Genomic DNA, 19,745 nt, shown 5'->3' on the forward strand with positions numbered 1-19,745 from the left:
CGCAAAGCATTGTGGGGATTTTAAGACCGGAGTCTACACATGTGCAGCCTCGAAATTTCTCCAAACGAAGTACGCCGGGCTCGGTAGAATTCCAAGTATGCTGGACATTGGAACAGTCCTTCGGCGGCACTCGATGACGTAGTATGCTTGAAATAGTGGCTCTGGAGCAGCTTTACTCGAGATTGAGAAACACCCACGGGTTCTTCTGCTCTGACAGCTAGGCATGATGGGTAATCTGTGACGTTTCGCTTTCTCAAAAGTTGGGCCGTTTTGTCCCCATGCGCCAATGAGCAGCTCTCATAGGAAAGAACGAGACCCCGCCTCCCACGCTGTATCCAGTTCTTATTATACATCCATGTGTTCGCTGCCATTGAGCCTCATACACACGAATATTCAACAGAAATATTGACAAACATTTATTTTAAAGTTCTTGTATGAAAAGTACACGGACGCTACAGAAAACACGAGTTGTGTTTTTATTGCTTTGAGCTTTTAAACAACACGTTGAAAGCTATTTTCTCGTGTCGGTCCTATTCGAGTTTTTACCACATTTTTCAAAATATACCAACACCACCCAAATGCAGCTGAAATGCAGCCCATCATTCCCATCATTATGTTGAATCTTTCACAAGATAAGATGAACTTTATTGATCCCAATTTGGGAAATCTTTGGCATTAAGGCATTGCACATTAGAGAAATTAAAAGACTAGAAATAAACAATTCAAAATGTAAACGTCTCAACTAGAAATAAAACGGCATTAAAAAAAGTAGAAAATATACATGTTGAAATACAAATGTACAGTAAACAAAATATAATGCAAAGATATTATATGCTTTTAGTTTGCAAGGAATGGAATATATTAAATTGAACTAAAATGTACAACGTGAGTCAAATCAAATCTTTCTTGACCTCAAGACGATTTCAATGTTTGTTTGTACTCATTCGAACGCAGCTTCAAAGCACTTCATAGTGGAATTGTGTCCTCGCTGCTCACCTGTCCTTCTGACACAGGAACTGAGCGACGTTGATACATTGCTTTGTTTCCTGCAACAAGGAAAGAAAGAAAGAAACCCCTTAAATCTCCCCGAGGATCGTCCTCCCACCGCCTCATTAAAGTGAAAACGGGTGTCCATTGTCTCCATGGAAACAGCTCATGATTAGATGCAGCATTATTGTCGGCACTGATGGCGTGAAGGGATTACGTTCTGTCTTCTTGAACTTGTGTGTGTGTGTGTGTGTGTGTGTGTGTGTGTGTGTGTGTGTGTGTGTGTGTGTGTGTGTGTGTGTGTGTGTGTGTGTGTGTGTGTGTGTGTGTGTGTGTGTGTGTGTGTGTGTGTGTGTGTGTGTGTGTGTGTGTGTGTGTGTGTGTGTGTGTGTGTGTGTGTGTGTGTGTGTGTGTGTGTGTGTGTGTGTGTGTGTGTGTGTGTGTGTGTGTGTGTGTGGTATGTGCATGATTTTGTGTTTGATTTTGTTAAGTTTGTCTGTATGTGTTTGTGTGTGTGATTTTGTGTAGTACCTGTGCCTGATTTTGTATAGTGTGTTTCTGTGCAGTATGTGCCTTTAATTGGCGAGAACATGCACATACAGTACGGTATCTGGTGCTCTTTTTCTGTGACATGTGGGTGGAAAATTATCGAGCATTCCTCTTTGAGAATAGCTTGTGTTGTGGGAGGTGTGTGTTCTGTCTCTGTGTGTGTGTTTCTGTGTGTGTGTTCTGTCTCTGTGTGTGTGTTTCTGTGTGTGTGTTGCGGTGTGTGTTAACTAGAACGAGTATTCCTGCGGGCCCTGTGCTGATTTGTAGTCCTAAATTCAGACTTATCTTGTCAGTTCTCTCTCTCTCTCTCTCTCTCTCTCTCCACTGCCCTCACGCTCTCGTTACTTCCCCCTCGCTCCCTCTTTCTCTTTCTCTTTTTTCCCCGTCCTCCGTCAGTCCAAGTTTATATGAAGGACTGAGTCACATGCTTGTTGTATTTTTAAAATCTACAGTCACCACTCTCCAGTTAGCAGGCGCTCTTACGTAAGGCAGCTCACCTCAAAGCCACTCGGCCAATAAGAGACTCCATTACGGTGAGAAACTGCACTTTAGTTTATTTATAAAGCTCAGTTTACACACAAAGAATCAGAACGAGAACGAGAAACAGGTAGGTTGACACGTACGAGGAATTTGACTTGATGTCATGGTGCATACATGAGAGAAAACTATTTTAAGGAAGCTATAATAACATAAAAAAATATAGCAGTATTTACATTGAAATAGAATTAGAATAAAATATGTGCAGTCATAGTAAAAAACAAGATATTGTGTGCATTAAAGGCGTTCAAAGGGCTCTACAGAAACACACACACACTCACTCACTCACTCACTCACTCACTCACTCACTCACACACACACACACACACACACACACACACACACACTCACTCACTCACACACACACACACACACACACACACACACACACACACACACACACACACACACACACACACACACACACACACACACACACACACACTCACACACACACTCACACTCACACTCACACTCACACTCACACTCACACTCTCTGAACATGAAATGGAAAACAAGAATAATTACATTACATTGCATTTAGCTCACACTTTTATCCAAAGCGAATTACAATAAGTGCATTCGACCAACAAAATACAAACTTGAATAAAACAGAATCATATAAGTACATCAGGTTTCATAGAGCCAAACATTTCAAGTGCTACTCAACTGGCTTTAGATAAGCCAGCCCTTTATTAGTATATAAGTGCTTTGTTAATAATTCTATCTCTCGAAGTGGAGTCCAAAGAGATGAGTTTTCAGTCTGAAGAAGATGTGTAAGCTTTCTGCTGTCCTGATTTCAATGGGGAGCTCATTCCACCATTTTGGAGCCAGGATAGAAATGTATTTAAAAGACAGAAGTTGGAAAATAAAGTTGATTTTAAGAAGTATAAAAACCAAATGTGTTGTTAAATGTTCTCTGGAGAAGCAGTAGTAGAAATGAAGGTTGAATATTTAGCCCAGGGGGGTCAAACTCAATTTCATCGCGGGCCACATTAGCATTATGGTTGCACTCAAAGGGCTGGTTGTAACTATATGAATATACATATATATACATATATTAATCTATAAATTAATGTATTATAATTACATTATTGCCTCTGAATTGGATTATTATTGGATAGGGTAATAACTTCGTAATTAACTACGTCTGAAAGCGGAAGTCTAGGGCAAATAATTGCAAGTCTCTTCAGTGCGCATTTCACAAAATGAGATGCATTGTGGGACATGTAGTTTATGGGCAACCTGCTTCTGTAAAGTAGCATGTAACCATATAATAAACGTATTATAATCTTTGCAAGCTCTTGCGGGGCCACATGAAATGAAGTCGCGGGCCGGATTTGGCCCCCGGGCCTTGAGTTTGACACCCCTGATTTAGCCTATTCTTTTAGGTGAAGGTGTGTAAAGATAAAAGACTGGATGCAGTTTTTAGGTATTAAGTTGCTCATATGCAACAACCATAATGACTTTTCTCGGAAAGCTAAGTAAAAGTCTAACACTTATTTTTTCTTTCATGATCTGTCAGTGGATCCAAAGATATTTTATGTTTTGCATTTGTGAAGAGCAGTCCTCCCACAATCTGCTGGCATCTCTTCTCACCACACAATCCTATTTAAGGGAAAGGTCTGTCAGTGCAAAGCTGTGGCAACCGAGCTCAAATCCCGCAAGTGGAATTAAGAAGAAATTGCAATCTTACAACAGTAGTTTGTAATAGTTATGCTCAACCTGGAGAGAAGTGGGAACATAGAGTGTAACCGTCACGGTGAACGGGGAATTAACTCACAAAAAAGGGACATTTTGATGTAAAATGTGAACCAGGTGTTTCGAGCCACACAAATGAACCAAAGGGAATTATTTAAGTTACCTTGTTGTCTAAGAAAAGACCTGATGATCTGAAGTACATGTGGGCAGCATTTAACAACAGCACAAGTATATAGAAACATCCTTTTTAGAAACTCTCACACAGCCCAAGTCTCCTTCACACACTCAAACCTTATTATTCTGTGTAAACATTGACATGCCTTCACAGCCTCTCTACTTGGCATGCCAGGCCGATCTGAGAACGCTCAAAACATACCTGGAAAACAAATGCCTGGTATTAAAAAAAAAATGGATGATTTGTGTGTGCACGTAAATTAAGATTAAACCAGTTTCTAAAGAGTTGCATTGGGTGCAGACTAGAAGCATTTAGATTTGCACACATATAATAATGGGATGACAGTTTAAAGGTGGGGTCGGTAATTCACCTCAGATACACTCGTTGTTATATCCCATGGAATGCTCTGAACATCCTGATAGAAATGAATAAATTAAATGCTTTGACAATAAATCCATAATCCATATTTTATCTAAATCTATTTATGCTGCTTTTTATATCAGTCTCTAAATGTTGCCTCAGAGCTCCTGTGTGTCTGGTCTGGATGTTTTCTCAGAGAACAAGGTCCGTCTGTGCCTCCCGTCTCTCTGCAGCCGTCCTGCGTCACTTACATTTTTAACAATTATCTGATTATAGCGTTGGTGCCGAAAATGGATCAAGAGTTAAATATAGAGCATCTGGTCCTCACTATAGCTTTACGGGCTGCCACGTATTTACATGTTAACCTAATTATATGGCCACTTGCTCTGCGGTGCACCCAGACAGCGAAGGTTTCCTGCCTCTTGACGTCAGAACTGCTTTTTGATATCTGCAGAAATGTGCTCACACACACACACACACACACACACACACACACACACACACACACACACACACACACACACACACACACACACACACACACACACACACACACACACACAGAAAATAGGCTTTCCTAAAACAGCTGACGGTGTTTTGAGGATCGGTTTTGGAGGATGTTCCGCACACAGTAAACCGAGGACATCCTGAGGAAAGGCGAATCATTTAGTCTTTGGAGCCGTAAGAGCTGATTGCCCTTTGTTTAAATGCTTTTAGCACTTCACATTTACACAGGGTCAGAGGTCGCGCTGCACAAAGGAGTCGCAGATTTGAACTGAGGTTAAACTGATTGCAATCGTTAGCATTTAGCCTTGAAATCCATCCCCTGTATCTCTAATGATTATATCTAAGTATCTGTATGTCTGTATTTAAAAAAGGACAATGCACATTAATTAACACGAGCACTTGAGTCCATCATGTGAATGGGAGAGATCAAGCCATACCATGTGGTGGAGCGAACACAGACCATTAACATGCACCAAAACCTATATGACACACTACAGGAAAGGGAACACCCCACAAAGTGACATAGGGCCTCTTTAAAGCACATGAATACAAACCCATTAACACGCAACAGACACACGAACACATACATCATCACAGATCAAAGCTAATAGGCCCATTGAGTTTACTGACTACTTCCTTTCTCTGTTGTGTTTGTCCCCAGTGTGCAGTGCACATGGAGGCAACACAAGGATGTTAGCCCTTGCAGACCATTAACATGCACCAACATCTATATAACACACTACAAGAAAGGGAGCACCCCAACAAGTGAAATATGGCCTCTTCAAAGCACATGAATACAAACCTATTAAAGGTCCCATGTCACGGCCATTTCTACTGATCATGATTCCATTGTTGATCTTCTAGGATAGATTCACATTGTTCAATGTTCCAAACTCACATTGGTTTCTCAAACAGCATCTCTGTATAGTATGTGTATTCACTCTCTGTCCTAAACGGCTTGTTAGAGCTCCTGCCCCCCCCGCTCCCTGTGAGCCCAGTGGCGGTCGGCGAGACAACGAGACACAACGAGACACAGCGAGACACAGCGAAACCCAGCCCGACACCCGCAGCCTGGCTGGGAGTTTGTGTGTGTGCTCGCTGAGAAAAGATTGAGTGTGTGTGAGGAAGTCCGTGGATTGGTCCATTTTGACCAATCCACGGACTTAACGTAATTGCTCCGTGGACGTAACGTAACGGCTCCACGGATTGGTCCATTTGGGTATGGGCACGTCACTGTACCCAGGAAGAGAAAGAGAAATGTCCAGCGAGGCGTTCTGGGGCAGCAAAGACAGGTCTTCTCTGTGTTAGAGTTTGACTCACTACAGGGTGTACTTTGAGGGATTTGACTCTGCAGACCGTTACATGCAGAAAAAGGAGACGGGTGATAACCGGAGAAGCATGACATGGGACCTTTAACACGCAACAGACACAAACACACATACATCATCACAGATCAAAGCTAATCGGCACATTGAGTTTACTGACTTTGTCCTTTCTCTGTTGTGTTTGTAAAGTGTACCAATAACCAGGTGCTTTAGCCACGGAAATGAACCAGAGGGAATTATTCAGCCACATAATTAGTTACCCAGTTGTCTAAGAAAAGACCTGATGATTTGAAATACATGTTGGCAGCATTTAACAGCAAAAGTGTATACAAACATGCTTTTATAAACTCTAACACAACTTCCCTTTGTGCTCCTCCCCAGTGTGCTGTGCGGGCAGCCGTTCTGGGCCGGGTTCTGGTTCTGGAGGGTCTGGAGAAGGCAGAGAGGAACGTCCTGCCGGTGCTCAACAACCTGCTGGAGAACAGGGAGATGCAGCTGGAGGACGGACGCTTCCTCATGTCGTCGGAGCGCTACGACAAGCTGCTGCAGGTCAGACACACACAGCTTTTTGGGCTGTAGTAATAATTGCTGCACACGCCTCTGAACCTGGGAGCTATCCAACGACCTGTGTTTATGGAAGTCATTGTCTTTCATGTTATTGCTGTTGTTCTGAAGCCACGTCCGCTGTCACAAAGACTTCTCTTGGTGACAGTGAGATAGTGACAATCTGACTTTTCAACCGCTCACCTCTGGCCGGCAGAGAACTCCATGCTCCACAGTTTGAGTTTCTCCGTTCTTATAAAAGACCTGTAGGATTTTTGACTTTGTATTTTAATTATCCAGAATATTTTATATTATTTTGTTTATATTTTTTCATTTTTACTTTTAATCGTTAATTCTCTTTTCCATTTTTTAAAGTATTTTGAATATTGTATTGTAAAGTCTGAACACACTTCTGCTTAGGTGACTAAATCATTTCTCAAATCTATTTATGTCTATCTGAGTTCTCACACTCCTCCTCCAATGCTTCTCTTGTGTTTAGAGGAAAGCATGCAGTAAGGCAATCCACATTTTAATTGCAATATGGACAAATGCACTATCCAAAGCACAGTGAATTCAACATTTGGTAAAACACGTGAAATTATCTTATTTAAGTTTTGCTGAGCTGCAGAGAAGTCCCAGCTTACAAACATTAAACTACAGACAACATAAAACATGCATGTTTGGTTCAGATCACCTAAAAAATACTTTTCATTTCAACACTGTTTAAAGGATTATAATTTCCTCTAATTATATACCAATTGTAAAATCAAAAGTATTTCCAATGAGTTATTTTTCCAAATTGTACAGCTCTACTGCTGTGACATTGAGAGTCTGCACTTTTGCTTTTTGCATAACAATTGCATTTTAGATGACACTTATCAAATGGCAGGATTTTGTGAGTAGAGTAAAATGTGTGAAATTATGCTTTTTTAAAGTTTGGTGGAGTCCCAGCCTACAAAGAGTATTCTACAGACAAAATAAAAAAGACTTGTTTGGTTCAGATCACCTTGAAAATACTCACACCAAAATCATTGAACTATTTTTTTCGATGATTGGAACATTGTTTAAAAGATTATAATTCCTCTAGTCATACCCCAGTATCGATATCAATCAAAAGTATTTTGCAATTAGTTATTTATTCCAAACGGCACAGCTCTAATACTGTGACATTGAGAGTCTGCACTTGTTAAACAAAAAGCAGTTTAAATTAGGGCTGCTCCATTATGGCAAAAATTAAAATCTTGATTATTTGGGTCAATAATTGATATCACGATTATCCATTTACTCCAAAAACAAATGTGAACAGTATGTTTTTAACAGTTGATTTCCATAAACTTTAATTGTAATTCAACTGAAAAACCCCCAAAAAATGAATTTTCAATTAAAAAAATAAATAATTTGTTTTATTTCGATTATGTTGTTTTCATAATCGTTGCAAGCCAAAATCCTAATTGCGATTAAAATACGATTAATTGAGCAGCCCTAGTTTAAATGCAACTTTTTGCTAAAACGTGAATCAAGATGACACTTATGAAATGGCAGGATTTCTTTTTTGTAACGACACGGAGTACAGCAAAATTCCAATCACTCCCGATGGAGCAATCACACAAAACAGACCGTATAAGTATCATTGACAATACAAGCTAAACACTTTTAATATATAAAGTGACTATAAATTGGACGTATGATACATTGAACAGTACGCCTACAAAACATTACCATACAAATATAAGAGCAATACGGTTTAGGCAGTGAAGAATTTAAACAAGTCGTAAATTATAGCACAAGTATTTATCAAGCAGTTGATAATGAAATATGTGGTCAAGCGGTGTGAGGTAGAATATAAGGTGCAGTTGGATGTAAACATGTACTTAGTTGAGCATAGGTTCAGTCCAGTCCCAGTGAGTTGAGTAAAATGTCCGTGCTTTGTCCCATGATGCATTGCAGGAGCACACCAAAGAGGAGATGGACGCCTGGAAGATCGTCCGTGTGAGTGAGGACTTTCGAGTCATCGCTCTCGGACTTCCTGTCCCGAAATACAAAGGAAACCCTCTGGACCCTCCCCTCCGATCCCGCTTCCAGGCCAGAGACGTGTACTACCTCCCGTTTAAGGTCAGTCTGGGAACAAAGAGATTATCTTACACAAAAACATTTCACACCACCAAAAGAATATGTCAACAATGAGGGTAAAGGACTAGGGTCATCTTACCTGTTACCTGGGTTACCTGTACCCAGTTCATTATCCTGTTTAAAAGTAGAGTCAACTATCATGAAATAATCCATGCACCAATTGAAGAGTATTGAGGGTGGTTCAGGGATAGACAGTCAACTCAATGGATTCAAAGACGAGCACATGGAGGCAGGAGTTCCAGATCATTCCTTTCATTGTAACTTGTTGATTCTTGTTCTTGTAATCCAGCAAAGCAGTTCTCTTTTTACATAATTATATGTAATGTATAAATAACTACCATAATTGTCGGACTATAAGCCGCGCCTTTTTTCCCATTTTTCGACCCTGCGGCTTATATAACGGTGCGGCTAACCTATGGATTTGTACAGCTAACGGCCACTAGGGGACCTCCTAAATCTATGGGTTTTACAGGGTACAGTTCACCACCTTTAACTCTATGGGCTCTATGGCCGGTCCGCGCCCCCCACCTTTAACTCTATGGGCTCTATGGCCGGTCCGCGCCCCCCACCTTTAAGCGGCGGGCTCCAGCAGGAAAAGCTGGAGGCCGGAAAAGAGTGAGACAGGTAGCGCGCAAAAGTAAAAGTGGAACCGAGAGTGGTACGAGAGACAGAACGAGAGCAAGACAGACAGACATTACGAGAGCGAGACAGTTTGTCCCCGTACCACTGGTTGAAAACCACTGCTGTAGATCACTGCCGGTACGTGCGCTGGGAGCGCACCGTTTAAGTTTGAAAGTTGAAAAGTGTGTGTGTCTGAAACGCTATGTGATACAGTACAGTTTACACAGCACATGTTCTGTAGCTACTATTGCACTAAATGCTAACACTTGAATACGTTATGCAAATATGCAACTTGTTTGTTGAAATGTTAATAAATGGGAGCTTCCTCAAACAGCCATCTCTTTCCCGACAATCCCCTCTGTGCACCAACCCTTACATATGGTAATGAAACATTAAAACACCTGCGGCTTATAGTCCAGTGCGGCTTCTATATGTACACATCATTCAATTTAGCTGCTGCGGCTTATATTCAGGTGCGCCTTTATAGTCCGAACATTACGGTAAATGCAATCTAAACAGTACAGAAAATAGGGAGATAAACTACTCGAGCTGCTGTGAAAAAAACAAAGGAAAGGAACATTTACTGATCATTTACTCAGACGAACAATTGGTGCTTAGGATTTGCATGAGGCCAGCCGGGCCTATTGATTAGCTAGCTCCGCCCCTGCAGGGTGGCAGGAGGAGGGTAGAGGGGGGTTGGAGTGGGAGAGGGGTTTTCCACAGCCGCCCTTCAGATATGTGAGACATATTTGATCCAAAGGAAAATCCTTATGTTCAATCCAATCCCCCCATGTCAAATTGTCGCCCACCCTTCAAACGTTTAAGTCCCGCCTGAAGACCCACCTCTTTTCCCTCGCTTTCGACTCAGTTTAAGCTATGTTTTATCGATTGTTATGCCTTTGATCTATTCTTGTAATATCATATTTTATTATAATGTTATGTCTGCTGTGAAGCACTTCGATAAAACCGTCTGTTTTGAATATGTGCTCTATAAATAAAGTGGATTGGATTGGATGTTCCTTCAGGGTCATCTCTGTGAGGGAGACCAACCGGCTGACAGGACGTACATATAATGTCCCTTTAATTAGTACCTCAGCCGCTCTGACTCTACCATCTGAAGTTTCTGAACCTTTCCTACGGGCCAAGATGCCCGGGGTACATTTGGTTTCTCCCCTCTCCACTTTGCCGAGCTTGAAGGGTAGGGAGGTAGTGCTTTATAAAGCTTGCCCAGAATTGCTCTGCGAGGACTTCACTCTGCCGCCGTCTCCTTGTACCTAGGAGGTCAGGATGGGCGTACCACCTGGGGAAGGGCTGCCTCAAGCCGCCCCCTCAGGAGAAGAACTGGGTCTGACATTTATTTTGGAAAGGCAGTCAGGGTTGCTCTTGTCTTTTGTGGATGCTTTGAAAATGTCTCTTATTTTGTCTCGTGTGCAGGCTCAGTGAGCGAAGAAGCCGTGCAATCCTTTTTGGAATTCACCCCGCAGTGTTTCGATAAATCTTTGAGTTTAAACTTGTGCCCCTAAACCCTTTCACCTAAGTGGCTTCTAAGTAGGTCTAAGTGAGTCGCCCTGCAGCTTCTCTCATCCCGACATCCTTTTCTTTTCTTTTTTAGGACCAGTTGGAGCTGCTGTACACAGTCGGACCAAACGTAGCTGCAGAGAGGTACATTAAAGGTCTCCTATCATGCAAAATGCTCTTTGTGATGTCTTTCATACATAACTGTGTGTCCCCGGTGAGTCAGGGAACTCACGCAGCGTCAGAAAATAAAACCTTCTCTCGTTTCCTCCGTACCCAAATCTCTAAAAACGGGAGCTGATCCAGATTTGCGTCCGATATGACGTAATATTAGACCCACGGCCCTATCAGAAACGTTGCTGTCAGAAACAATGAGACGTGTTTAGGACGTAATATGGTCGGTGTTTACATTAGCATGGCTAACACTCAGAGCTAACCTGTACTGGAGAGCATGTGTGTGAAGAAGCAGGAAGTAAAAAGGAACTCATCTTGTGGTAAACCTGAGAGAGAAAGCCTTTGAGCTCCATACTGTTTCAGAGAGAATCCTTGATGTGGTTTAGAACAGGATTTGGAGTATCTGGGTAGAATTATCCTGCATGAGCGCTCGTCCCTTTTTTTAATTTAAAGCTGCAGACCCAGAATCAGCACTTTTAGTAACAGGGCTGAAATAGAGGGATATGACGCATTATTGATCTGTTTGGTATTTTGAGCCAAACACTTTTTTATATATCTGAGACCTTTAATAGATGCCTACAAATAGTACAATAGGAGAGCTTTAAAGAGACACTGACTGAAGCTTCGATCTTTTTGAATGCCTAATATGACTTGTTAGTATTCTTTCATACCCTAATGCTCCGTAGTGTTTGATTATGTGTGGTATTGTGTGTGTCAGGGTGTCTCAGCTGCTCTCTCTAGCGACCACGCTTTGCTCCCAGGAATCATCCAGCCTCGGCCTTCCTGACTTCCCTGTGGACAACCTGCTTCCTGCCCTCCATGTGCTGGTGAGAATACTTCACTTGTAATATTTAATAGCTAATCATTTATTTTCTTGCTGTTTACAGTATATGGTTATTTGATCATTATTTAATTTACTTATTTGAGTAGTTTATACTTTTATCTGGAAGGCATCTTCAGGGATTGGGGTCTGTATTGAAGGTGGGATTATTCACCATGCACATCGTTTTTTAACCAGAGGAAGAGATTTGAAAGCAATTGTCTGTATGTTTAATTCTTGCCTGGACAATGGACTTCTATCCCAAATCACATTCAGTACCTGTTGCCTTGTGGCTGCTTTTGAGTTAGATTTTTGTGTTTCTTAAGGACAAATAATCGCTTGAACTTTCTTTATTTTCCGAATGGAAAATAAATGCCAAAAGCCCATTAAAAGAAAAATAAGAGCCCTGTTGTTCCATGAAGTGTCCAATGCGTGTATTTTTTCTTCTGTATTTGTGCAGAATGCGTTCCCCATGCTATCCTCCCAGCAGCTGGTGCAGAGACTCTACCCGTACAAAAGCATCCTGGGAAAGGAAGGGCGCAACGCTGTGGAGGGCGTACTCAGCGTAAGTTAAAAGATGTCTATCGTCTGTATGCAGAGATCTTAAAGTACACACTTCCTTTCCTCAAGTAGAAGTACAGATACTCGTGTTTAAAAATACTCTGGTGAAAGTAGAAGTACTGACTAAACTTCTTTACTCAAGTCAAAGTAAAGAGGCTTTGAAATGTACTTCAGTAAAAAGTACCCATAACTAGCAGCTGTTTTAAAGAGTACCTGACCTCCCTTTATATTAATAGAACAATAATGTCATTGTTAGCTAATGAATGTTTCCATGGTGACCAACGGCAACATGACAACGTTTTCATTGGTCCCTCTTCTTTAGAGAAGACCAGGAAATGATGGATACACGGATCGTGTTCAAATCAATAGGCACGCAATGACTCTAAATAATAATGATCACGCCACCAAACACACATTCAGACTAAAGGAACCAGCCTGTTTGGAAAATGAGAGAAGTAGAAAGTACAGGTATTTGAGTTCAACATGTAAGAAGTAGAAAGTACAGGTATTTGAGTTCAACATGTAAGAAGTAGAAAGTACAGGTATTTGTGTTCAACATGTGAGAAGTAGAAAGTACAGGTATTTGTGTTCAACATGTGAGAAGTAGAAAGTACAGGTATTTGTGTTCAACATGTGAGAAGTAGAAAGTACAGGTATTTGAGTTCAACATGTAAGAAGTAGAAAGTACAGGTATTTGTGTTCAAAGTGTAAGAAGTAGAAAGTACAGGTATTTGAGTTCAACATGTGAGAAGTAGAAAGTACAGGTATTTGTGTTCAACATGTAAGAAGTAGAAAGTACAGGTATTTGTGTTCAACATGTAAGAAGTAGAAAGTACAGGTATCTGTGTTCAACATGTAAGAAGTAGAAAGTACAGGTATTTGTGTTCAACATGTAAGAAGTAGAAAGTACAGGTATTTGTGTTCAACATGTAAGAAGTAGAAAGTACAGGTATCTGTGTTCAACATGTAAGAAGTAGAAAGTACAGGTATTTGTGTTCAACATGTAAGAAGTAGAAAGTACAGGTATTTGTGTTCAACATGTAAGAAGTAGAAAGTACAGGTATTTGAGTTCAACATGTGAGAAGTAGAAAGTACAGGTATTTGTGTTCAACATGTAAGAAGTAGAAAGTACAGGTATTTGTGTTCAACATGTAAGAAGTAGAAAGTACAGGTATTTGTGTTCAACATGTAAGAAGTAGAAAGTACAGGTATTTGAGTTCAAAATGTAAGAAGTAGAAAGTACAGGCATTTGTGTTCAACATGTAAGAAGTAGAAAGTACAGGTATTTGTGTTCAACATGTGAGAAGTAGAAAGTACAGGTATTAGTGTTCAACATGTAAGAAGTCAAAGTAAAAAGTCATCAGAAAAATAAGTAGTGGAGTAAAGTACTGAAACCAGAAACATGTACTTAAGTGCAGTAACGAAGTATTTGTACTCCACTACTTGCACCTCTGTCTGTGAAATAGTTCAGATCCAGTATTTATTTAGTCTAAGATGTTTTCTGTGTCTCTTTCTCAGAGGTTTGAGATTCTTGATGCTCGACAGCCGGCTCCCAGCTCCATCCTGAGTGTTTCCAGAACAAAGGATGCTGAGGGTCATGCAGATGTGGCATTAAGTGTTGCAGACAAAGACGTCACCTTTCAGGTACCTGTATAATGATTACATATACTGCATGAAGATAAAACCCTGATCTATCATGCAGATATTTATTAAAGAACGATCATTTAATAAAATAAAAAACAAAAATTAACTTATTTAATTAAATTCATCTCATTATTTTAATTGACGATTTTATTTCAATCATATTTAATTAAGCTTATAGGGTTATACGTAATACAATAAGATGAAGATATTAACTTTAAATGCAAAAATACATTTAGTAAAGTTTATTTAATCAGATAAAACAATCTGACTTTCCCCGGGAGTGTGACGACTAATTATGAACCTTTTGACTAAACAGTGAGTGAGTAATACATTTCACAGATACCATGACACACACACACACACACACACACACACACACACACACACACACACACACACACACACACACACACACACACACACACACACACACACACACACACACACACACACACACACACACACACACACACACACACACACACACACACACGGTGAACGACTCACTTCACGGCTCAGGGAGAACAGAGATTTTCCAGACTTCTAAAAATAGTGGCGCTGATTCTCTAGTCAAACAAATGATATCACCGACTACATCATTTCATTTGCTGTGTGAGCAGCAGTGATTATTTTGGCTCCTGTGTATCTCATAGATTGTCATTTTTAATTCAACATGTGCGTCAGTAATATCTGTCAGTTCTTATTTATTCTTTATTCTTTTCTTTGAAGAAGTCAGGAATAGACACAAATCAAGCCATTCAAAATTCAATATTTATCTCCGTTTGGAGTAGGAACAATGATTTCCTCCGCTGAGTAGACAGAGTTAGTTAAATGAATAAGTAGAGCAATGGAAGGTGTGTTCTTCTTGAGCCAGGATTTCGTAATCATTTCTTAACTTGTCGCCACAATAATCTTAAAAAGGTAGGAATTGCTTTTATCGAGACATTTAGGTATATTTTGGAGGTACAAAAAGGTCAAAGGCAAGTCAGATTTCAGGTGTAGAATCTCTGAGAATAAAAGTCCCACTCCTTTACAAAAATGTTTAACATGTTTGCACGATCTGATCCGCTTAATTTGGATCTTTGTTCGGCGTAATAAAGTCAGGTTTCTCCAGCAGAACTCTCCAACTCCAGATGTTTCCCTGAACCTTTCTGGGAGCTGTTAGTCATGTCTGTTTTCTTTGTCTCCATTAACCTCCAGGTGCCAGCAGGCATGAAGGATCTGCGTTCCCCCAACAGCAGCTCCACCTTCATCAGCACGCCCAGCCACTCTCAGCTGATGGCCGACATGATGCAGTCTCACATGGTGAAGGACATCTGTCTCATCGGAGCCAAGGTAGATATCACACAATGTACAGTAAGGTCATGTATTTCCTTTTGTTTGGCCTTAGGATGGCGGAAAGTGGATTTCCATTTTAGTTTTCATTTCACACAGCATTGTAAATTACATGAAATTATGAGCTGTTTTAATTTAATTTTGTTGTATGTATGTTTTGTGTGTGTGAGGACCCCAGGAAGAATACCCAAAGCTCATGCTAGTGCTAATGGGGATCCTAATAAAGACATACAGTACAGCTGGTGAATGTGAAATCTGGTATCTGTATATGTAGGGTAATGATAATCAAATATAGCCCAATACCACAAAACACAGTGGGTGTTTCTCAATGTCGAGGACGCTTCCTTGGTAGCACATGTCTTCCGAGTCACTTGCTTCAGAAGCGAGGCAAGAATCCTTCCTAGCCTCTGAAAATGAAGAATGGTGGAACAGGCTAACAGGCTAACAGGTGTGCGTCATATGAGAGACCCCGCCTTAAACGGAGCCTGATTTCCGCCAAAGATTTGGAAATTGGTCCGTGCGCAAAGCATTGTGGGGATTTTAAGACCGCGGAGTCTACATATGTGCAGCCTTGAAATTTCTCCAAACGAAGTACGCCGGGCTCGGTAGAATTCCAAGTATGCTGGAGATTGGAACAGTCCTTCGGCGGCACTCGATGATGTAGTATGCTTGAAATAGTGGCTCTGGAGCATCCTTCCTCGACATTGAGAAACACCCAGTGTCCCAGTGGGCTTCACAGATTAAAAACAAACAACAACATAATAATGGAGTTAAAGCAAAATAAGAAGACAAGATAGTTTTTGGAATACAAAATATATATACAACAAAAGACAATAAAAATACATAAAACATTCAAATGAATTACCATACAAATTAAATAAAATGAATACCATAACATGCCAGCTCTAACCGAAGAGTTTGTTCAGAATGTAGGTCATGATGATGATGATGATGATGATGATGATGATGATGATGATACCTATGAAGACCTACACTAAACAAGCAGGGGAGGTAACACTGCAGATCATTAATCTGTTGTATTTTGATGATGATGATGATGATAATACCTATGAAGACCTACACTAAACAAGCAGGGGAGGTAACACTGCAGATCATTAATCTGTTGTATTTGTTGCCTCCATCATTTTACACTTTCAATTTCCTGTAATTCTATGAGGGAAAAGTTCCTAAGAAACTCATCAAGAATCCCTCTGAACACCGACAATCAAATCCAGCACCAGACCCTTTTTACGCCGCTATGGAAAGTCTTGCACTAACGTACACTTCTCAAAGATATGGAAGTGACTGTTATTTTGAAATATACTTGCGGTTACAGGGAGTAGCAAACCTTTGCAATAAGGGAACAGCAAACATTGAAGCCCTCCCCTTCTCAATGTCCTCTGATGTGCATCTTAAACAATGTTCATGAACTTTATCCAACAACAGAAGGGATGTTTCGTGACAGAGGCATATTGACGGAGTGAGGGACAATCCTGCAGGTGTACCAACAGTCAAACAATACATTACAATATTTTGGTAATTAGACCAAGCACCTTTTTTCTTTTGGTGATAGAACTGGTGATCAGCTCATCAGTAGTTGGCCGTGTCTGGCGAATAAAGGAAACCCAATCCGACCTTTTATTTGTAATTCTATGAGGGTAAAAGTTCCTTAGAAACTCATCAAGAATTCCTCTTAACACTCGTGATAATCTCTCTGATGGCAACGTGTGTTTTTAACGATGCTAAAATTTCATTGGGATCTTCATCCAACCATCATTGTAACATGTATATGTTTGCATGTCTGCGTTTATATTTAGATTCTAATCCCAGGAGAAAATTACCGTAATTCTCGGACTATAAGCCGCGCCTTTTTTCCCATTTTTCAACGCTCCGGCTTATATAACGGTGCGGCTAATCTATGGATTTGTACAGCTAACGGCCACTAGGGGACCTCCTAAATCTATGGATTGTTACAGCTAGCGGCCACTAGGGGACCTCCTAAACCTATGGATTTTACAGGTTACAGTCCACCACCTTTAACTCTATGGGCACTATGGCTGGTCCGCGCCCCCCACCTTTAAGCGGCGGGCTCCAGCAGGAAAAGCTGGAGGCCGGAAAAGAGTGAGACAGGTAGCGCGCAAAAGTAAAAGTGGAACCGAGAGTGGTACGAGAGACAGAACGAGAGCAAGACAGACAGACATTACGAGAGCGAGACAGTTTGTCCCCGTACCACTGGTTGAAAACCACTGCTGTAGATCACTGCCGGTACGTGCGCTGGGAGCGCACCGTTTAAGTTTGAAAGTTGAAAAGTGTGTGTGTCTGAAACGCTATGTGATACAGTACAGTTTACACAGCACATGTTCTGTAGCTACTATTGCACTAAATGCTAACACTTGAATACGTTATGCAAATATGCAACTTGTTTGTTGAAATGTTAATAAATGGGAGCTTCCTCAAACAGCCATCTCTTTCCCGACAATCCCCTCTGTGCACGAACCCTTACATATGGTAATGAAACATTAGAACACCTGCGGCTTATAGTCCAGTGCGGCTTATATATGTACACATCATTCAATTTAGCTGCTTCAACTTATACTCAGGTGCGCCTTATAGTCCGAAAATGACGGTACATGGACCGACCACACAAGATGTCTAGATGTACCACAGCTATTTCTACATTCAAAGCGAAATGAAATCTGATTTTTATAACACTGTTTTTCTTGTTTCTTAGGGCTGTGGAAAGTCTGTGATCGCTAAAGAGTTTGCAGAGATGCTGGGTTACAGCATCGAGCCCGTCATGCTCTACCAGGTGAATAAAAAGGATCTTTGGAAAGATTTCAACAGTTTACTATCTGTCAAAACACTACAGAGCACGAGTTGTGTGAGGAAGACCATATCAGTGGCAGAAATGTCTGGTTTAATACGTTTATTTAGTATAAAAGTAAGTAAAAAAAGAAAGTCAAAAATAAGACCACAGAAACATGAATGCAATAAAAACATGCGCCAGAATTTAAGGTTATCATAAAAACAAAAACACAAACAACGAAGAGTCCCAAAAGGAACAAACAAAAGAACATAACACACACTTAATCACACACATCTCAAGGAGACACAAAGATACAGTTAATAAGTCAATGTAAACCAGTTCTTTAGAAAAAAGTATCTTCCCATTTACCAGGATTTTCCAGAACATATATAATTGATTGGCAGGTACGTTTACACATTCAGGAATTTGCTTCAGTGTGAGAAATTGGGATCAATAAAATACTATTCTATCCTATAAGTTTATCATGTGAGGAGACCATATCAGTGGCAGAAATGTCAGGTTTAAAAACAATAATGTTTATTTAGCAGAAATACAATCAACAAAGTGCTTCACAAGTAAAACTAAAAAATGCATTTCCTGCAGAAGATGCGTGTGAATGCTGTAAACTGTGAATGTTTGTTGCTGAATATGCAGAACAAGCTGAATATGTCATTAGCTGAATGGTAGCTGCTTTTAGCTTCAGAGACCAAGTCAGTGTGTTGCTGAACTTAGCGGAGAAATGCAGAAAAGTGAAATGATTTGAATCAAATGGTTACAGCTCAAATGCATTGCAATGACTTTGTTGGAAACTTGAAAGTGAAATGTTAAACTGGAAAAGTAGGAACAATAGTGAAGAAGCTTAATATTTAAAAGAAAAGTAAAAAAAAAAAAAGGTGTAACATGTATAGCCTCAATGTCCTGAAATGAGTGAATGAATGTTTATTAAGACGCTTTGAAAAGCAGCAGAATATTTTAACTGCAAACGTTTGAACTAAAACCAAACGTCACCAATAATGTATAAAATATGTGGACCGTGTTGAAGTCAGTGTGAAGTCTCCATCAGACAGAAAACAGCATTACACTAATAATAATACACTTTATCCGTGTAGCACCTTTCATGCACAAAGCAGCCCAAACAGTGCTTTACAGAAAACATAATAATATTCAAATAAATAGAAAACCAGATAAGGTGCAATGATATGATGGTGTGTGTGTGTGTGTGTGTGTGTGTGTGTGTGTGTGTGTGTGTGTGTGTGTGTGTGTGTGTGTGTGTGTGTGTGTGTGTGTGTGTGTGTGTGTGTGTGTGTGTGTGTGTGTGTGTGTGTGTGTGTGTGTGTGTGTGTGTGTGTGTGTGTGTGTGTGTGTGTGTGTGTGTGTGTGTGTGTGTGTGTGTGTGTGTGTGTGTGTGTGTGTGTGTGTGTGTTCCTGCATCATGCTGCAGATATGTTTAGCCGG

The 19,745-nt window shown here is 40.5% G+C and overlaps 1 protein-coding gene across 1 annotated transcript in view; it reads left to right on the top strand.

Moving 5' to 3' along the window:
* vwa8 (von Willebrand factor A domain containing 8) overlaps positions 1 to 19,745 on the top strand; it is a 72,794-nt gene that overhangs the window by 9,062 nt on the left and 43,987 nt on the right. The window contains exons 5-12 of the mRNA XM_079665370.1: positions 6,523 to 6,690; positions 8,632 to 8,796; positions 11,048 to 11,097; positions 11,843 to 11,951; positions 12,405 to 12,509; positions 14,024 to 14,149; positions 15,350 to 15,484; positions 18,216 to 18,293. Of these exons, the coding sequence (XP_079521496.1) occupies positions 6,523 to 6,690; positions 8,632 to 8,796; positions 11,048 to 11,097; positions 11,843 to 11,951; positions 12,405 to 12,509; positions 14,024 to 14,149; positions 15,350 to 15,484; positions 18,216 to 18,293 (936 nt within the window). The remainder of the gene's footprint in view (positions 1 to 6,522; positions 6,691 to 8,631; positions 8,797 to 11,047; positions 11,098 to 11,842; positions 11,952 to 12,404; positions 12,510 to 14,023; positions 14,150 to 15,349; positions 15,485 to 18,215; positions 18,294 to 19,745) is intronic.

The sequence above is a fragment of the Notothenia rossii genome (assembly GCF_949606895.1).
Source record: "Notothenia rossii genome assembly, chromosome: 2".
In the NCBI taxonomy this organism is placed as follows: domain Eukaryota; kingdom Metazoa; phylum Chordata; class Actinopteri; order Perciformes; family Nototheniidae; genus Notothenia; species Notothenia rossii.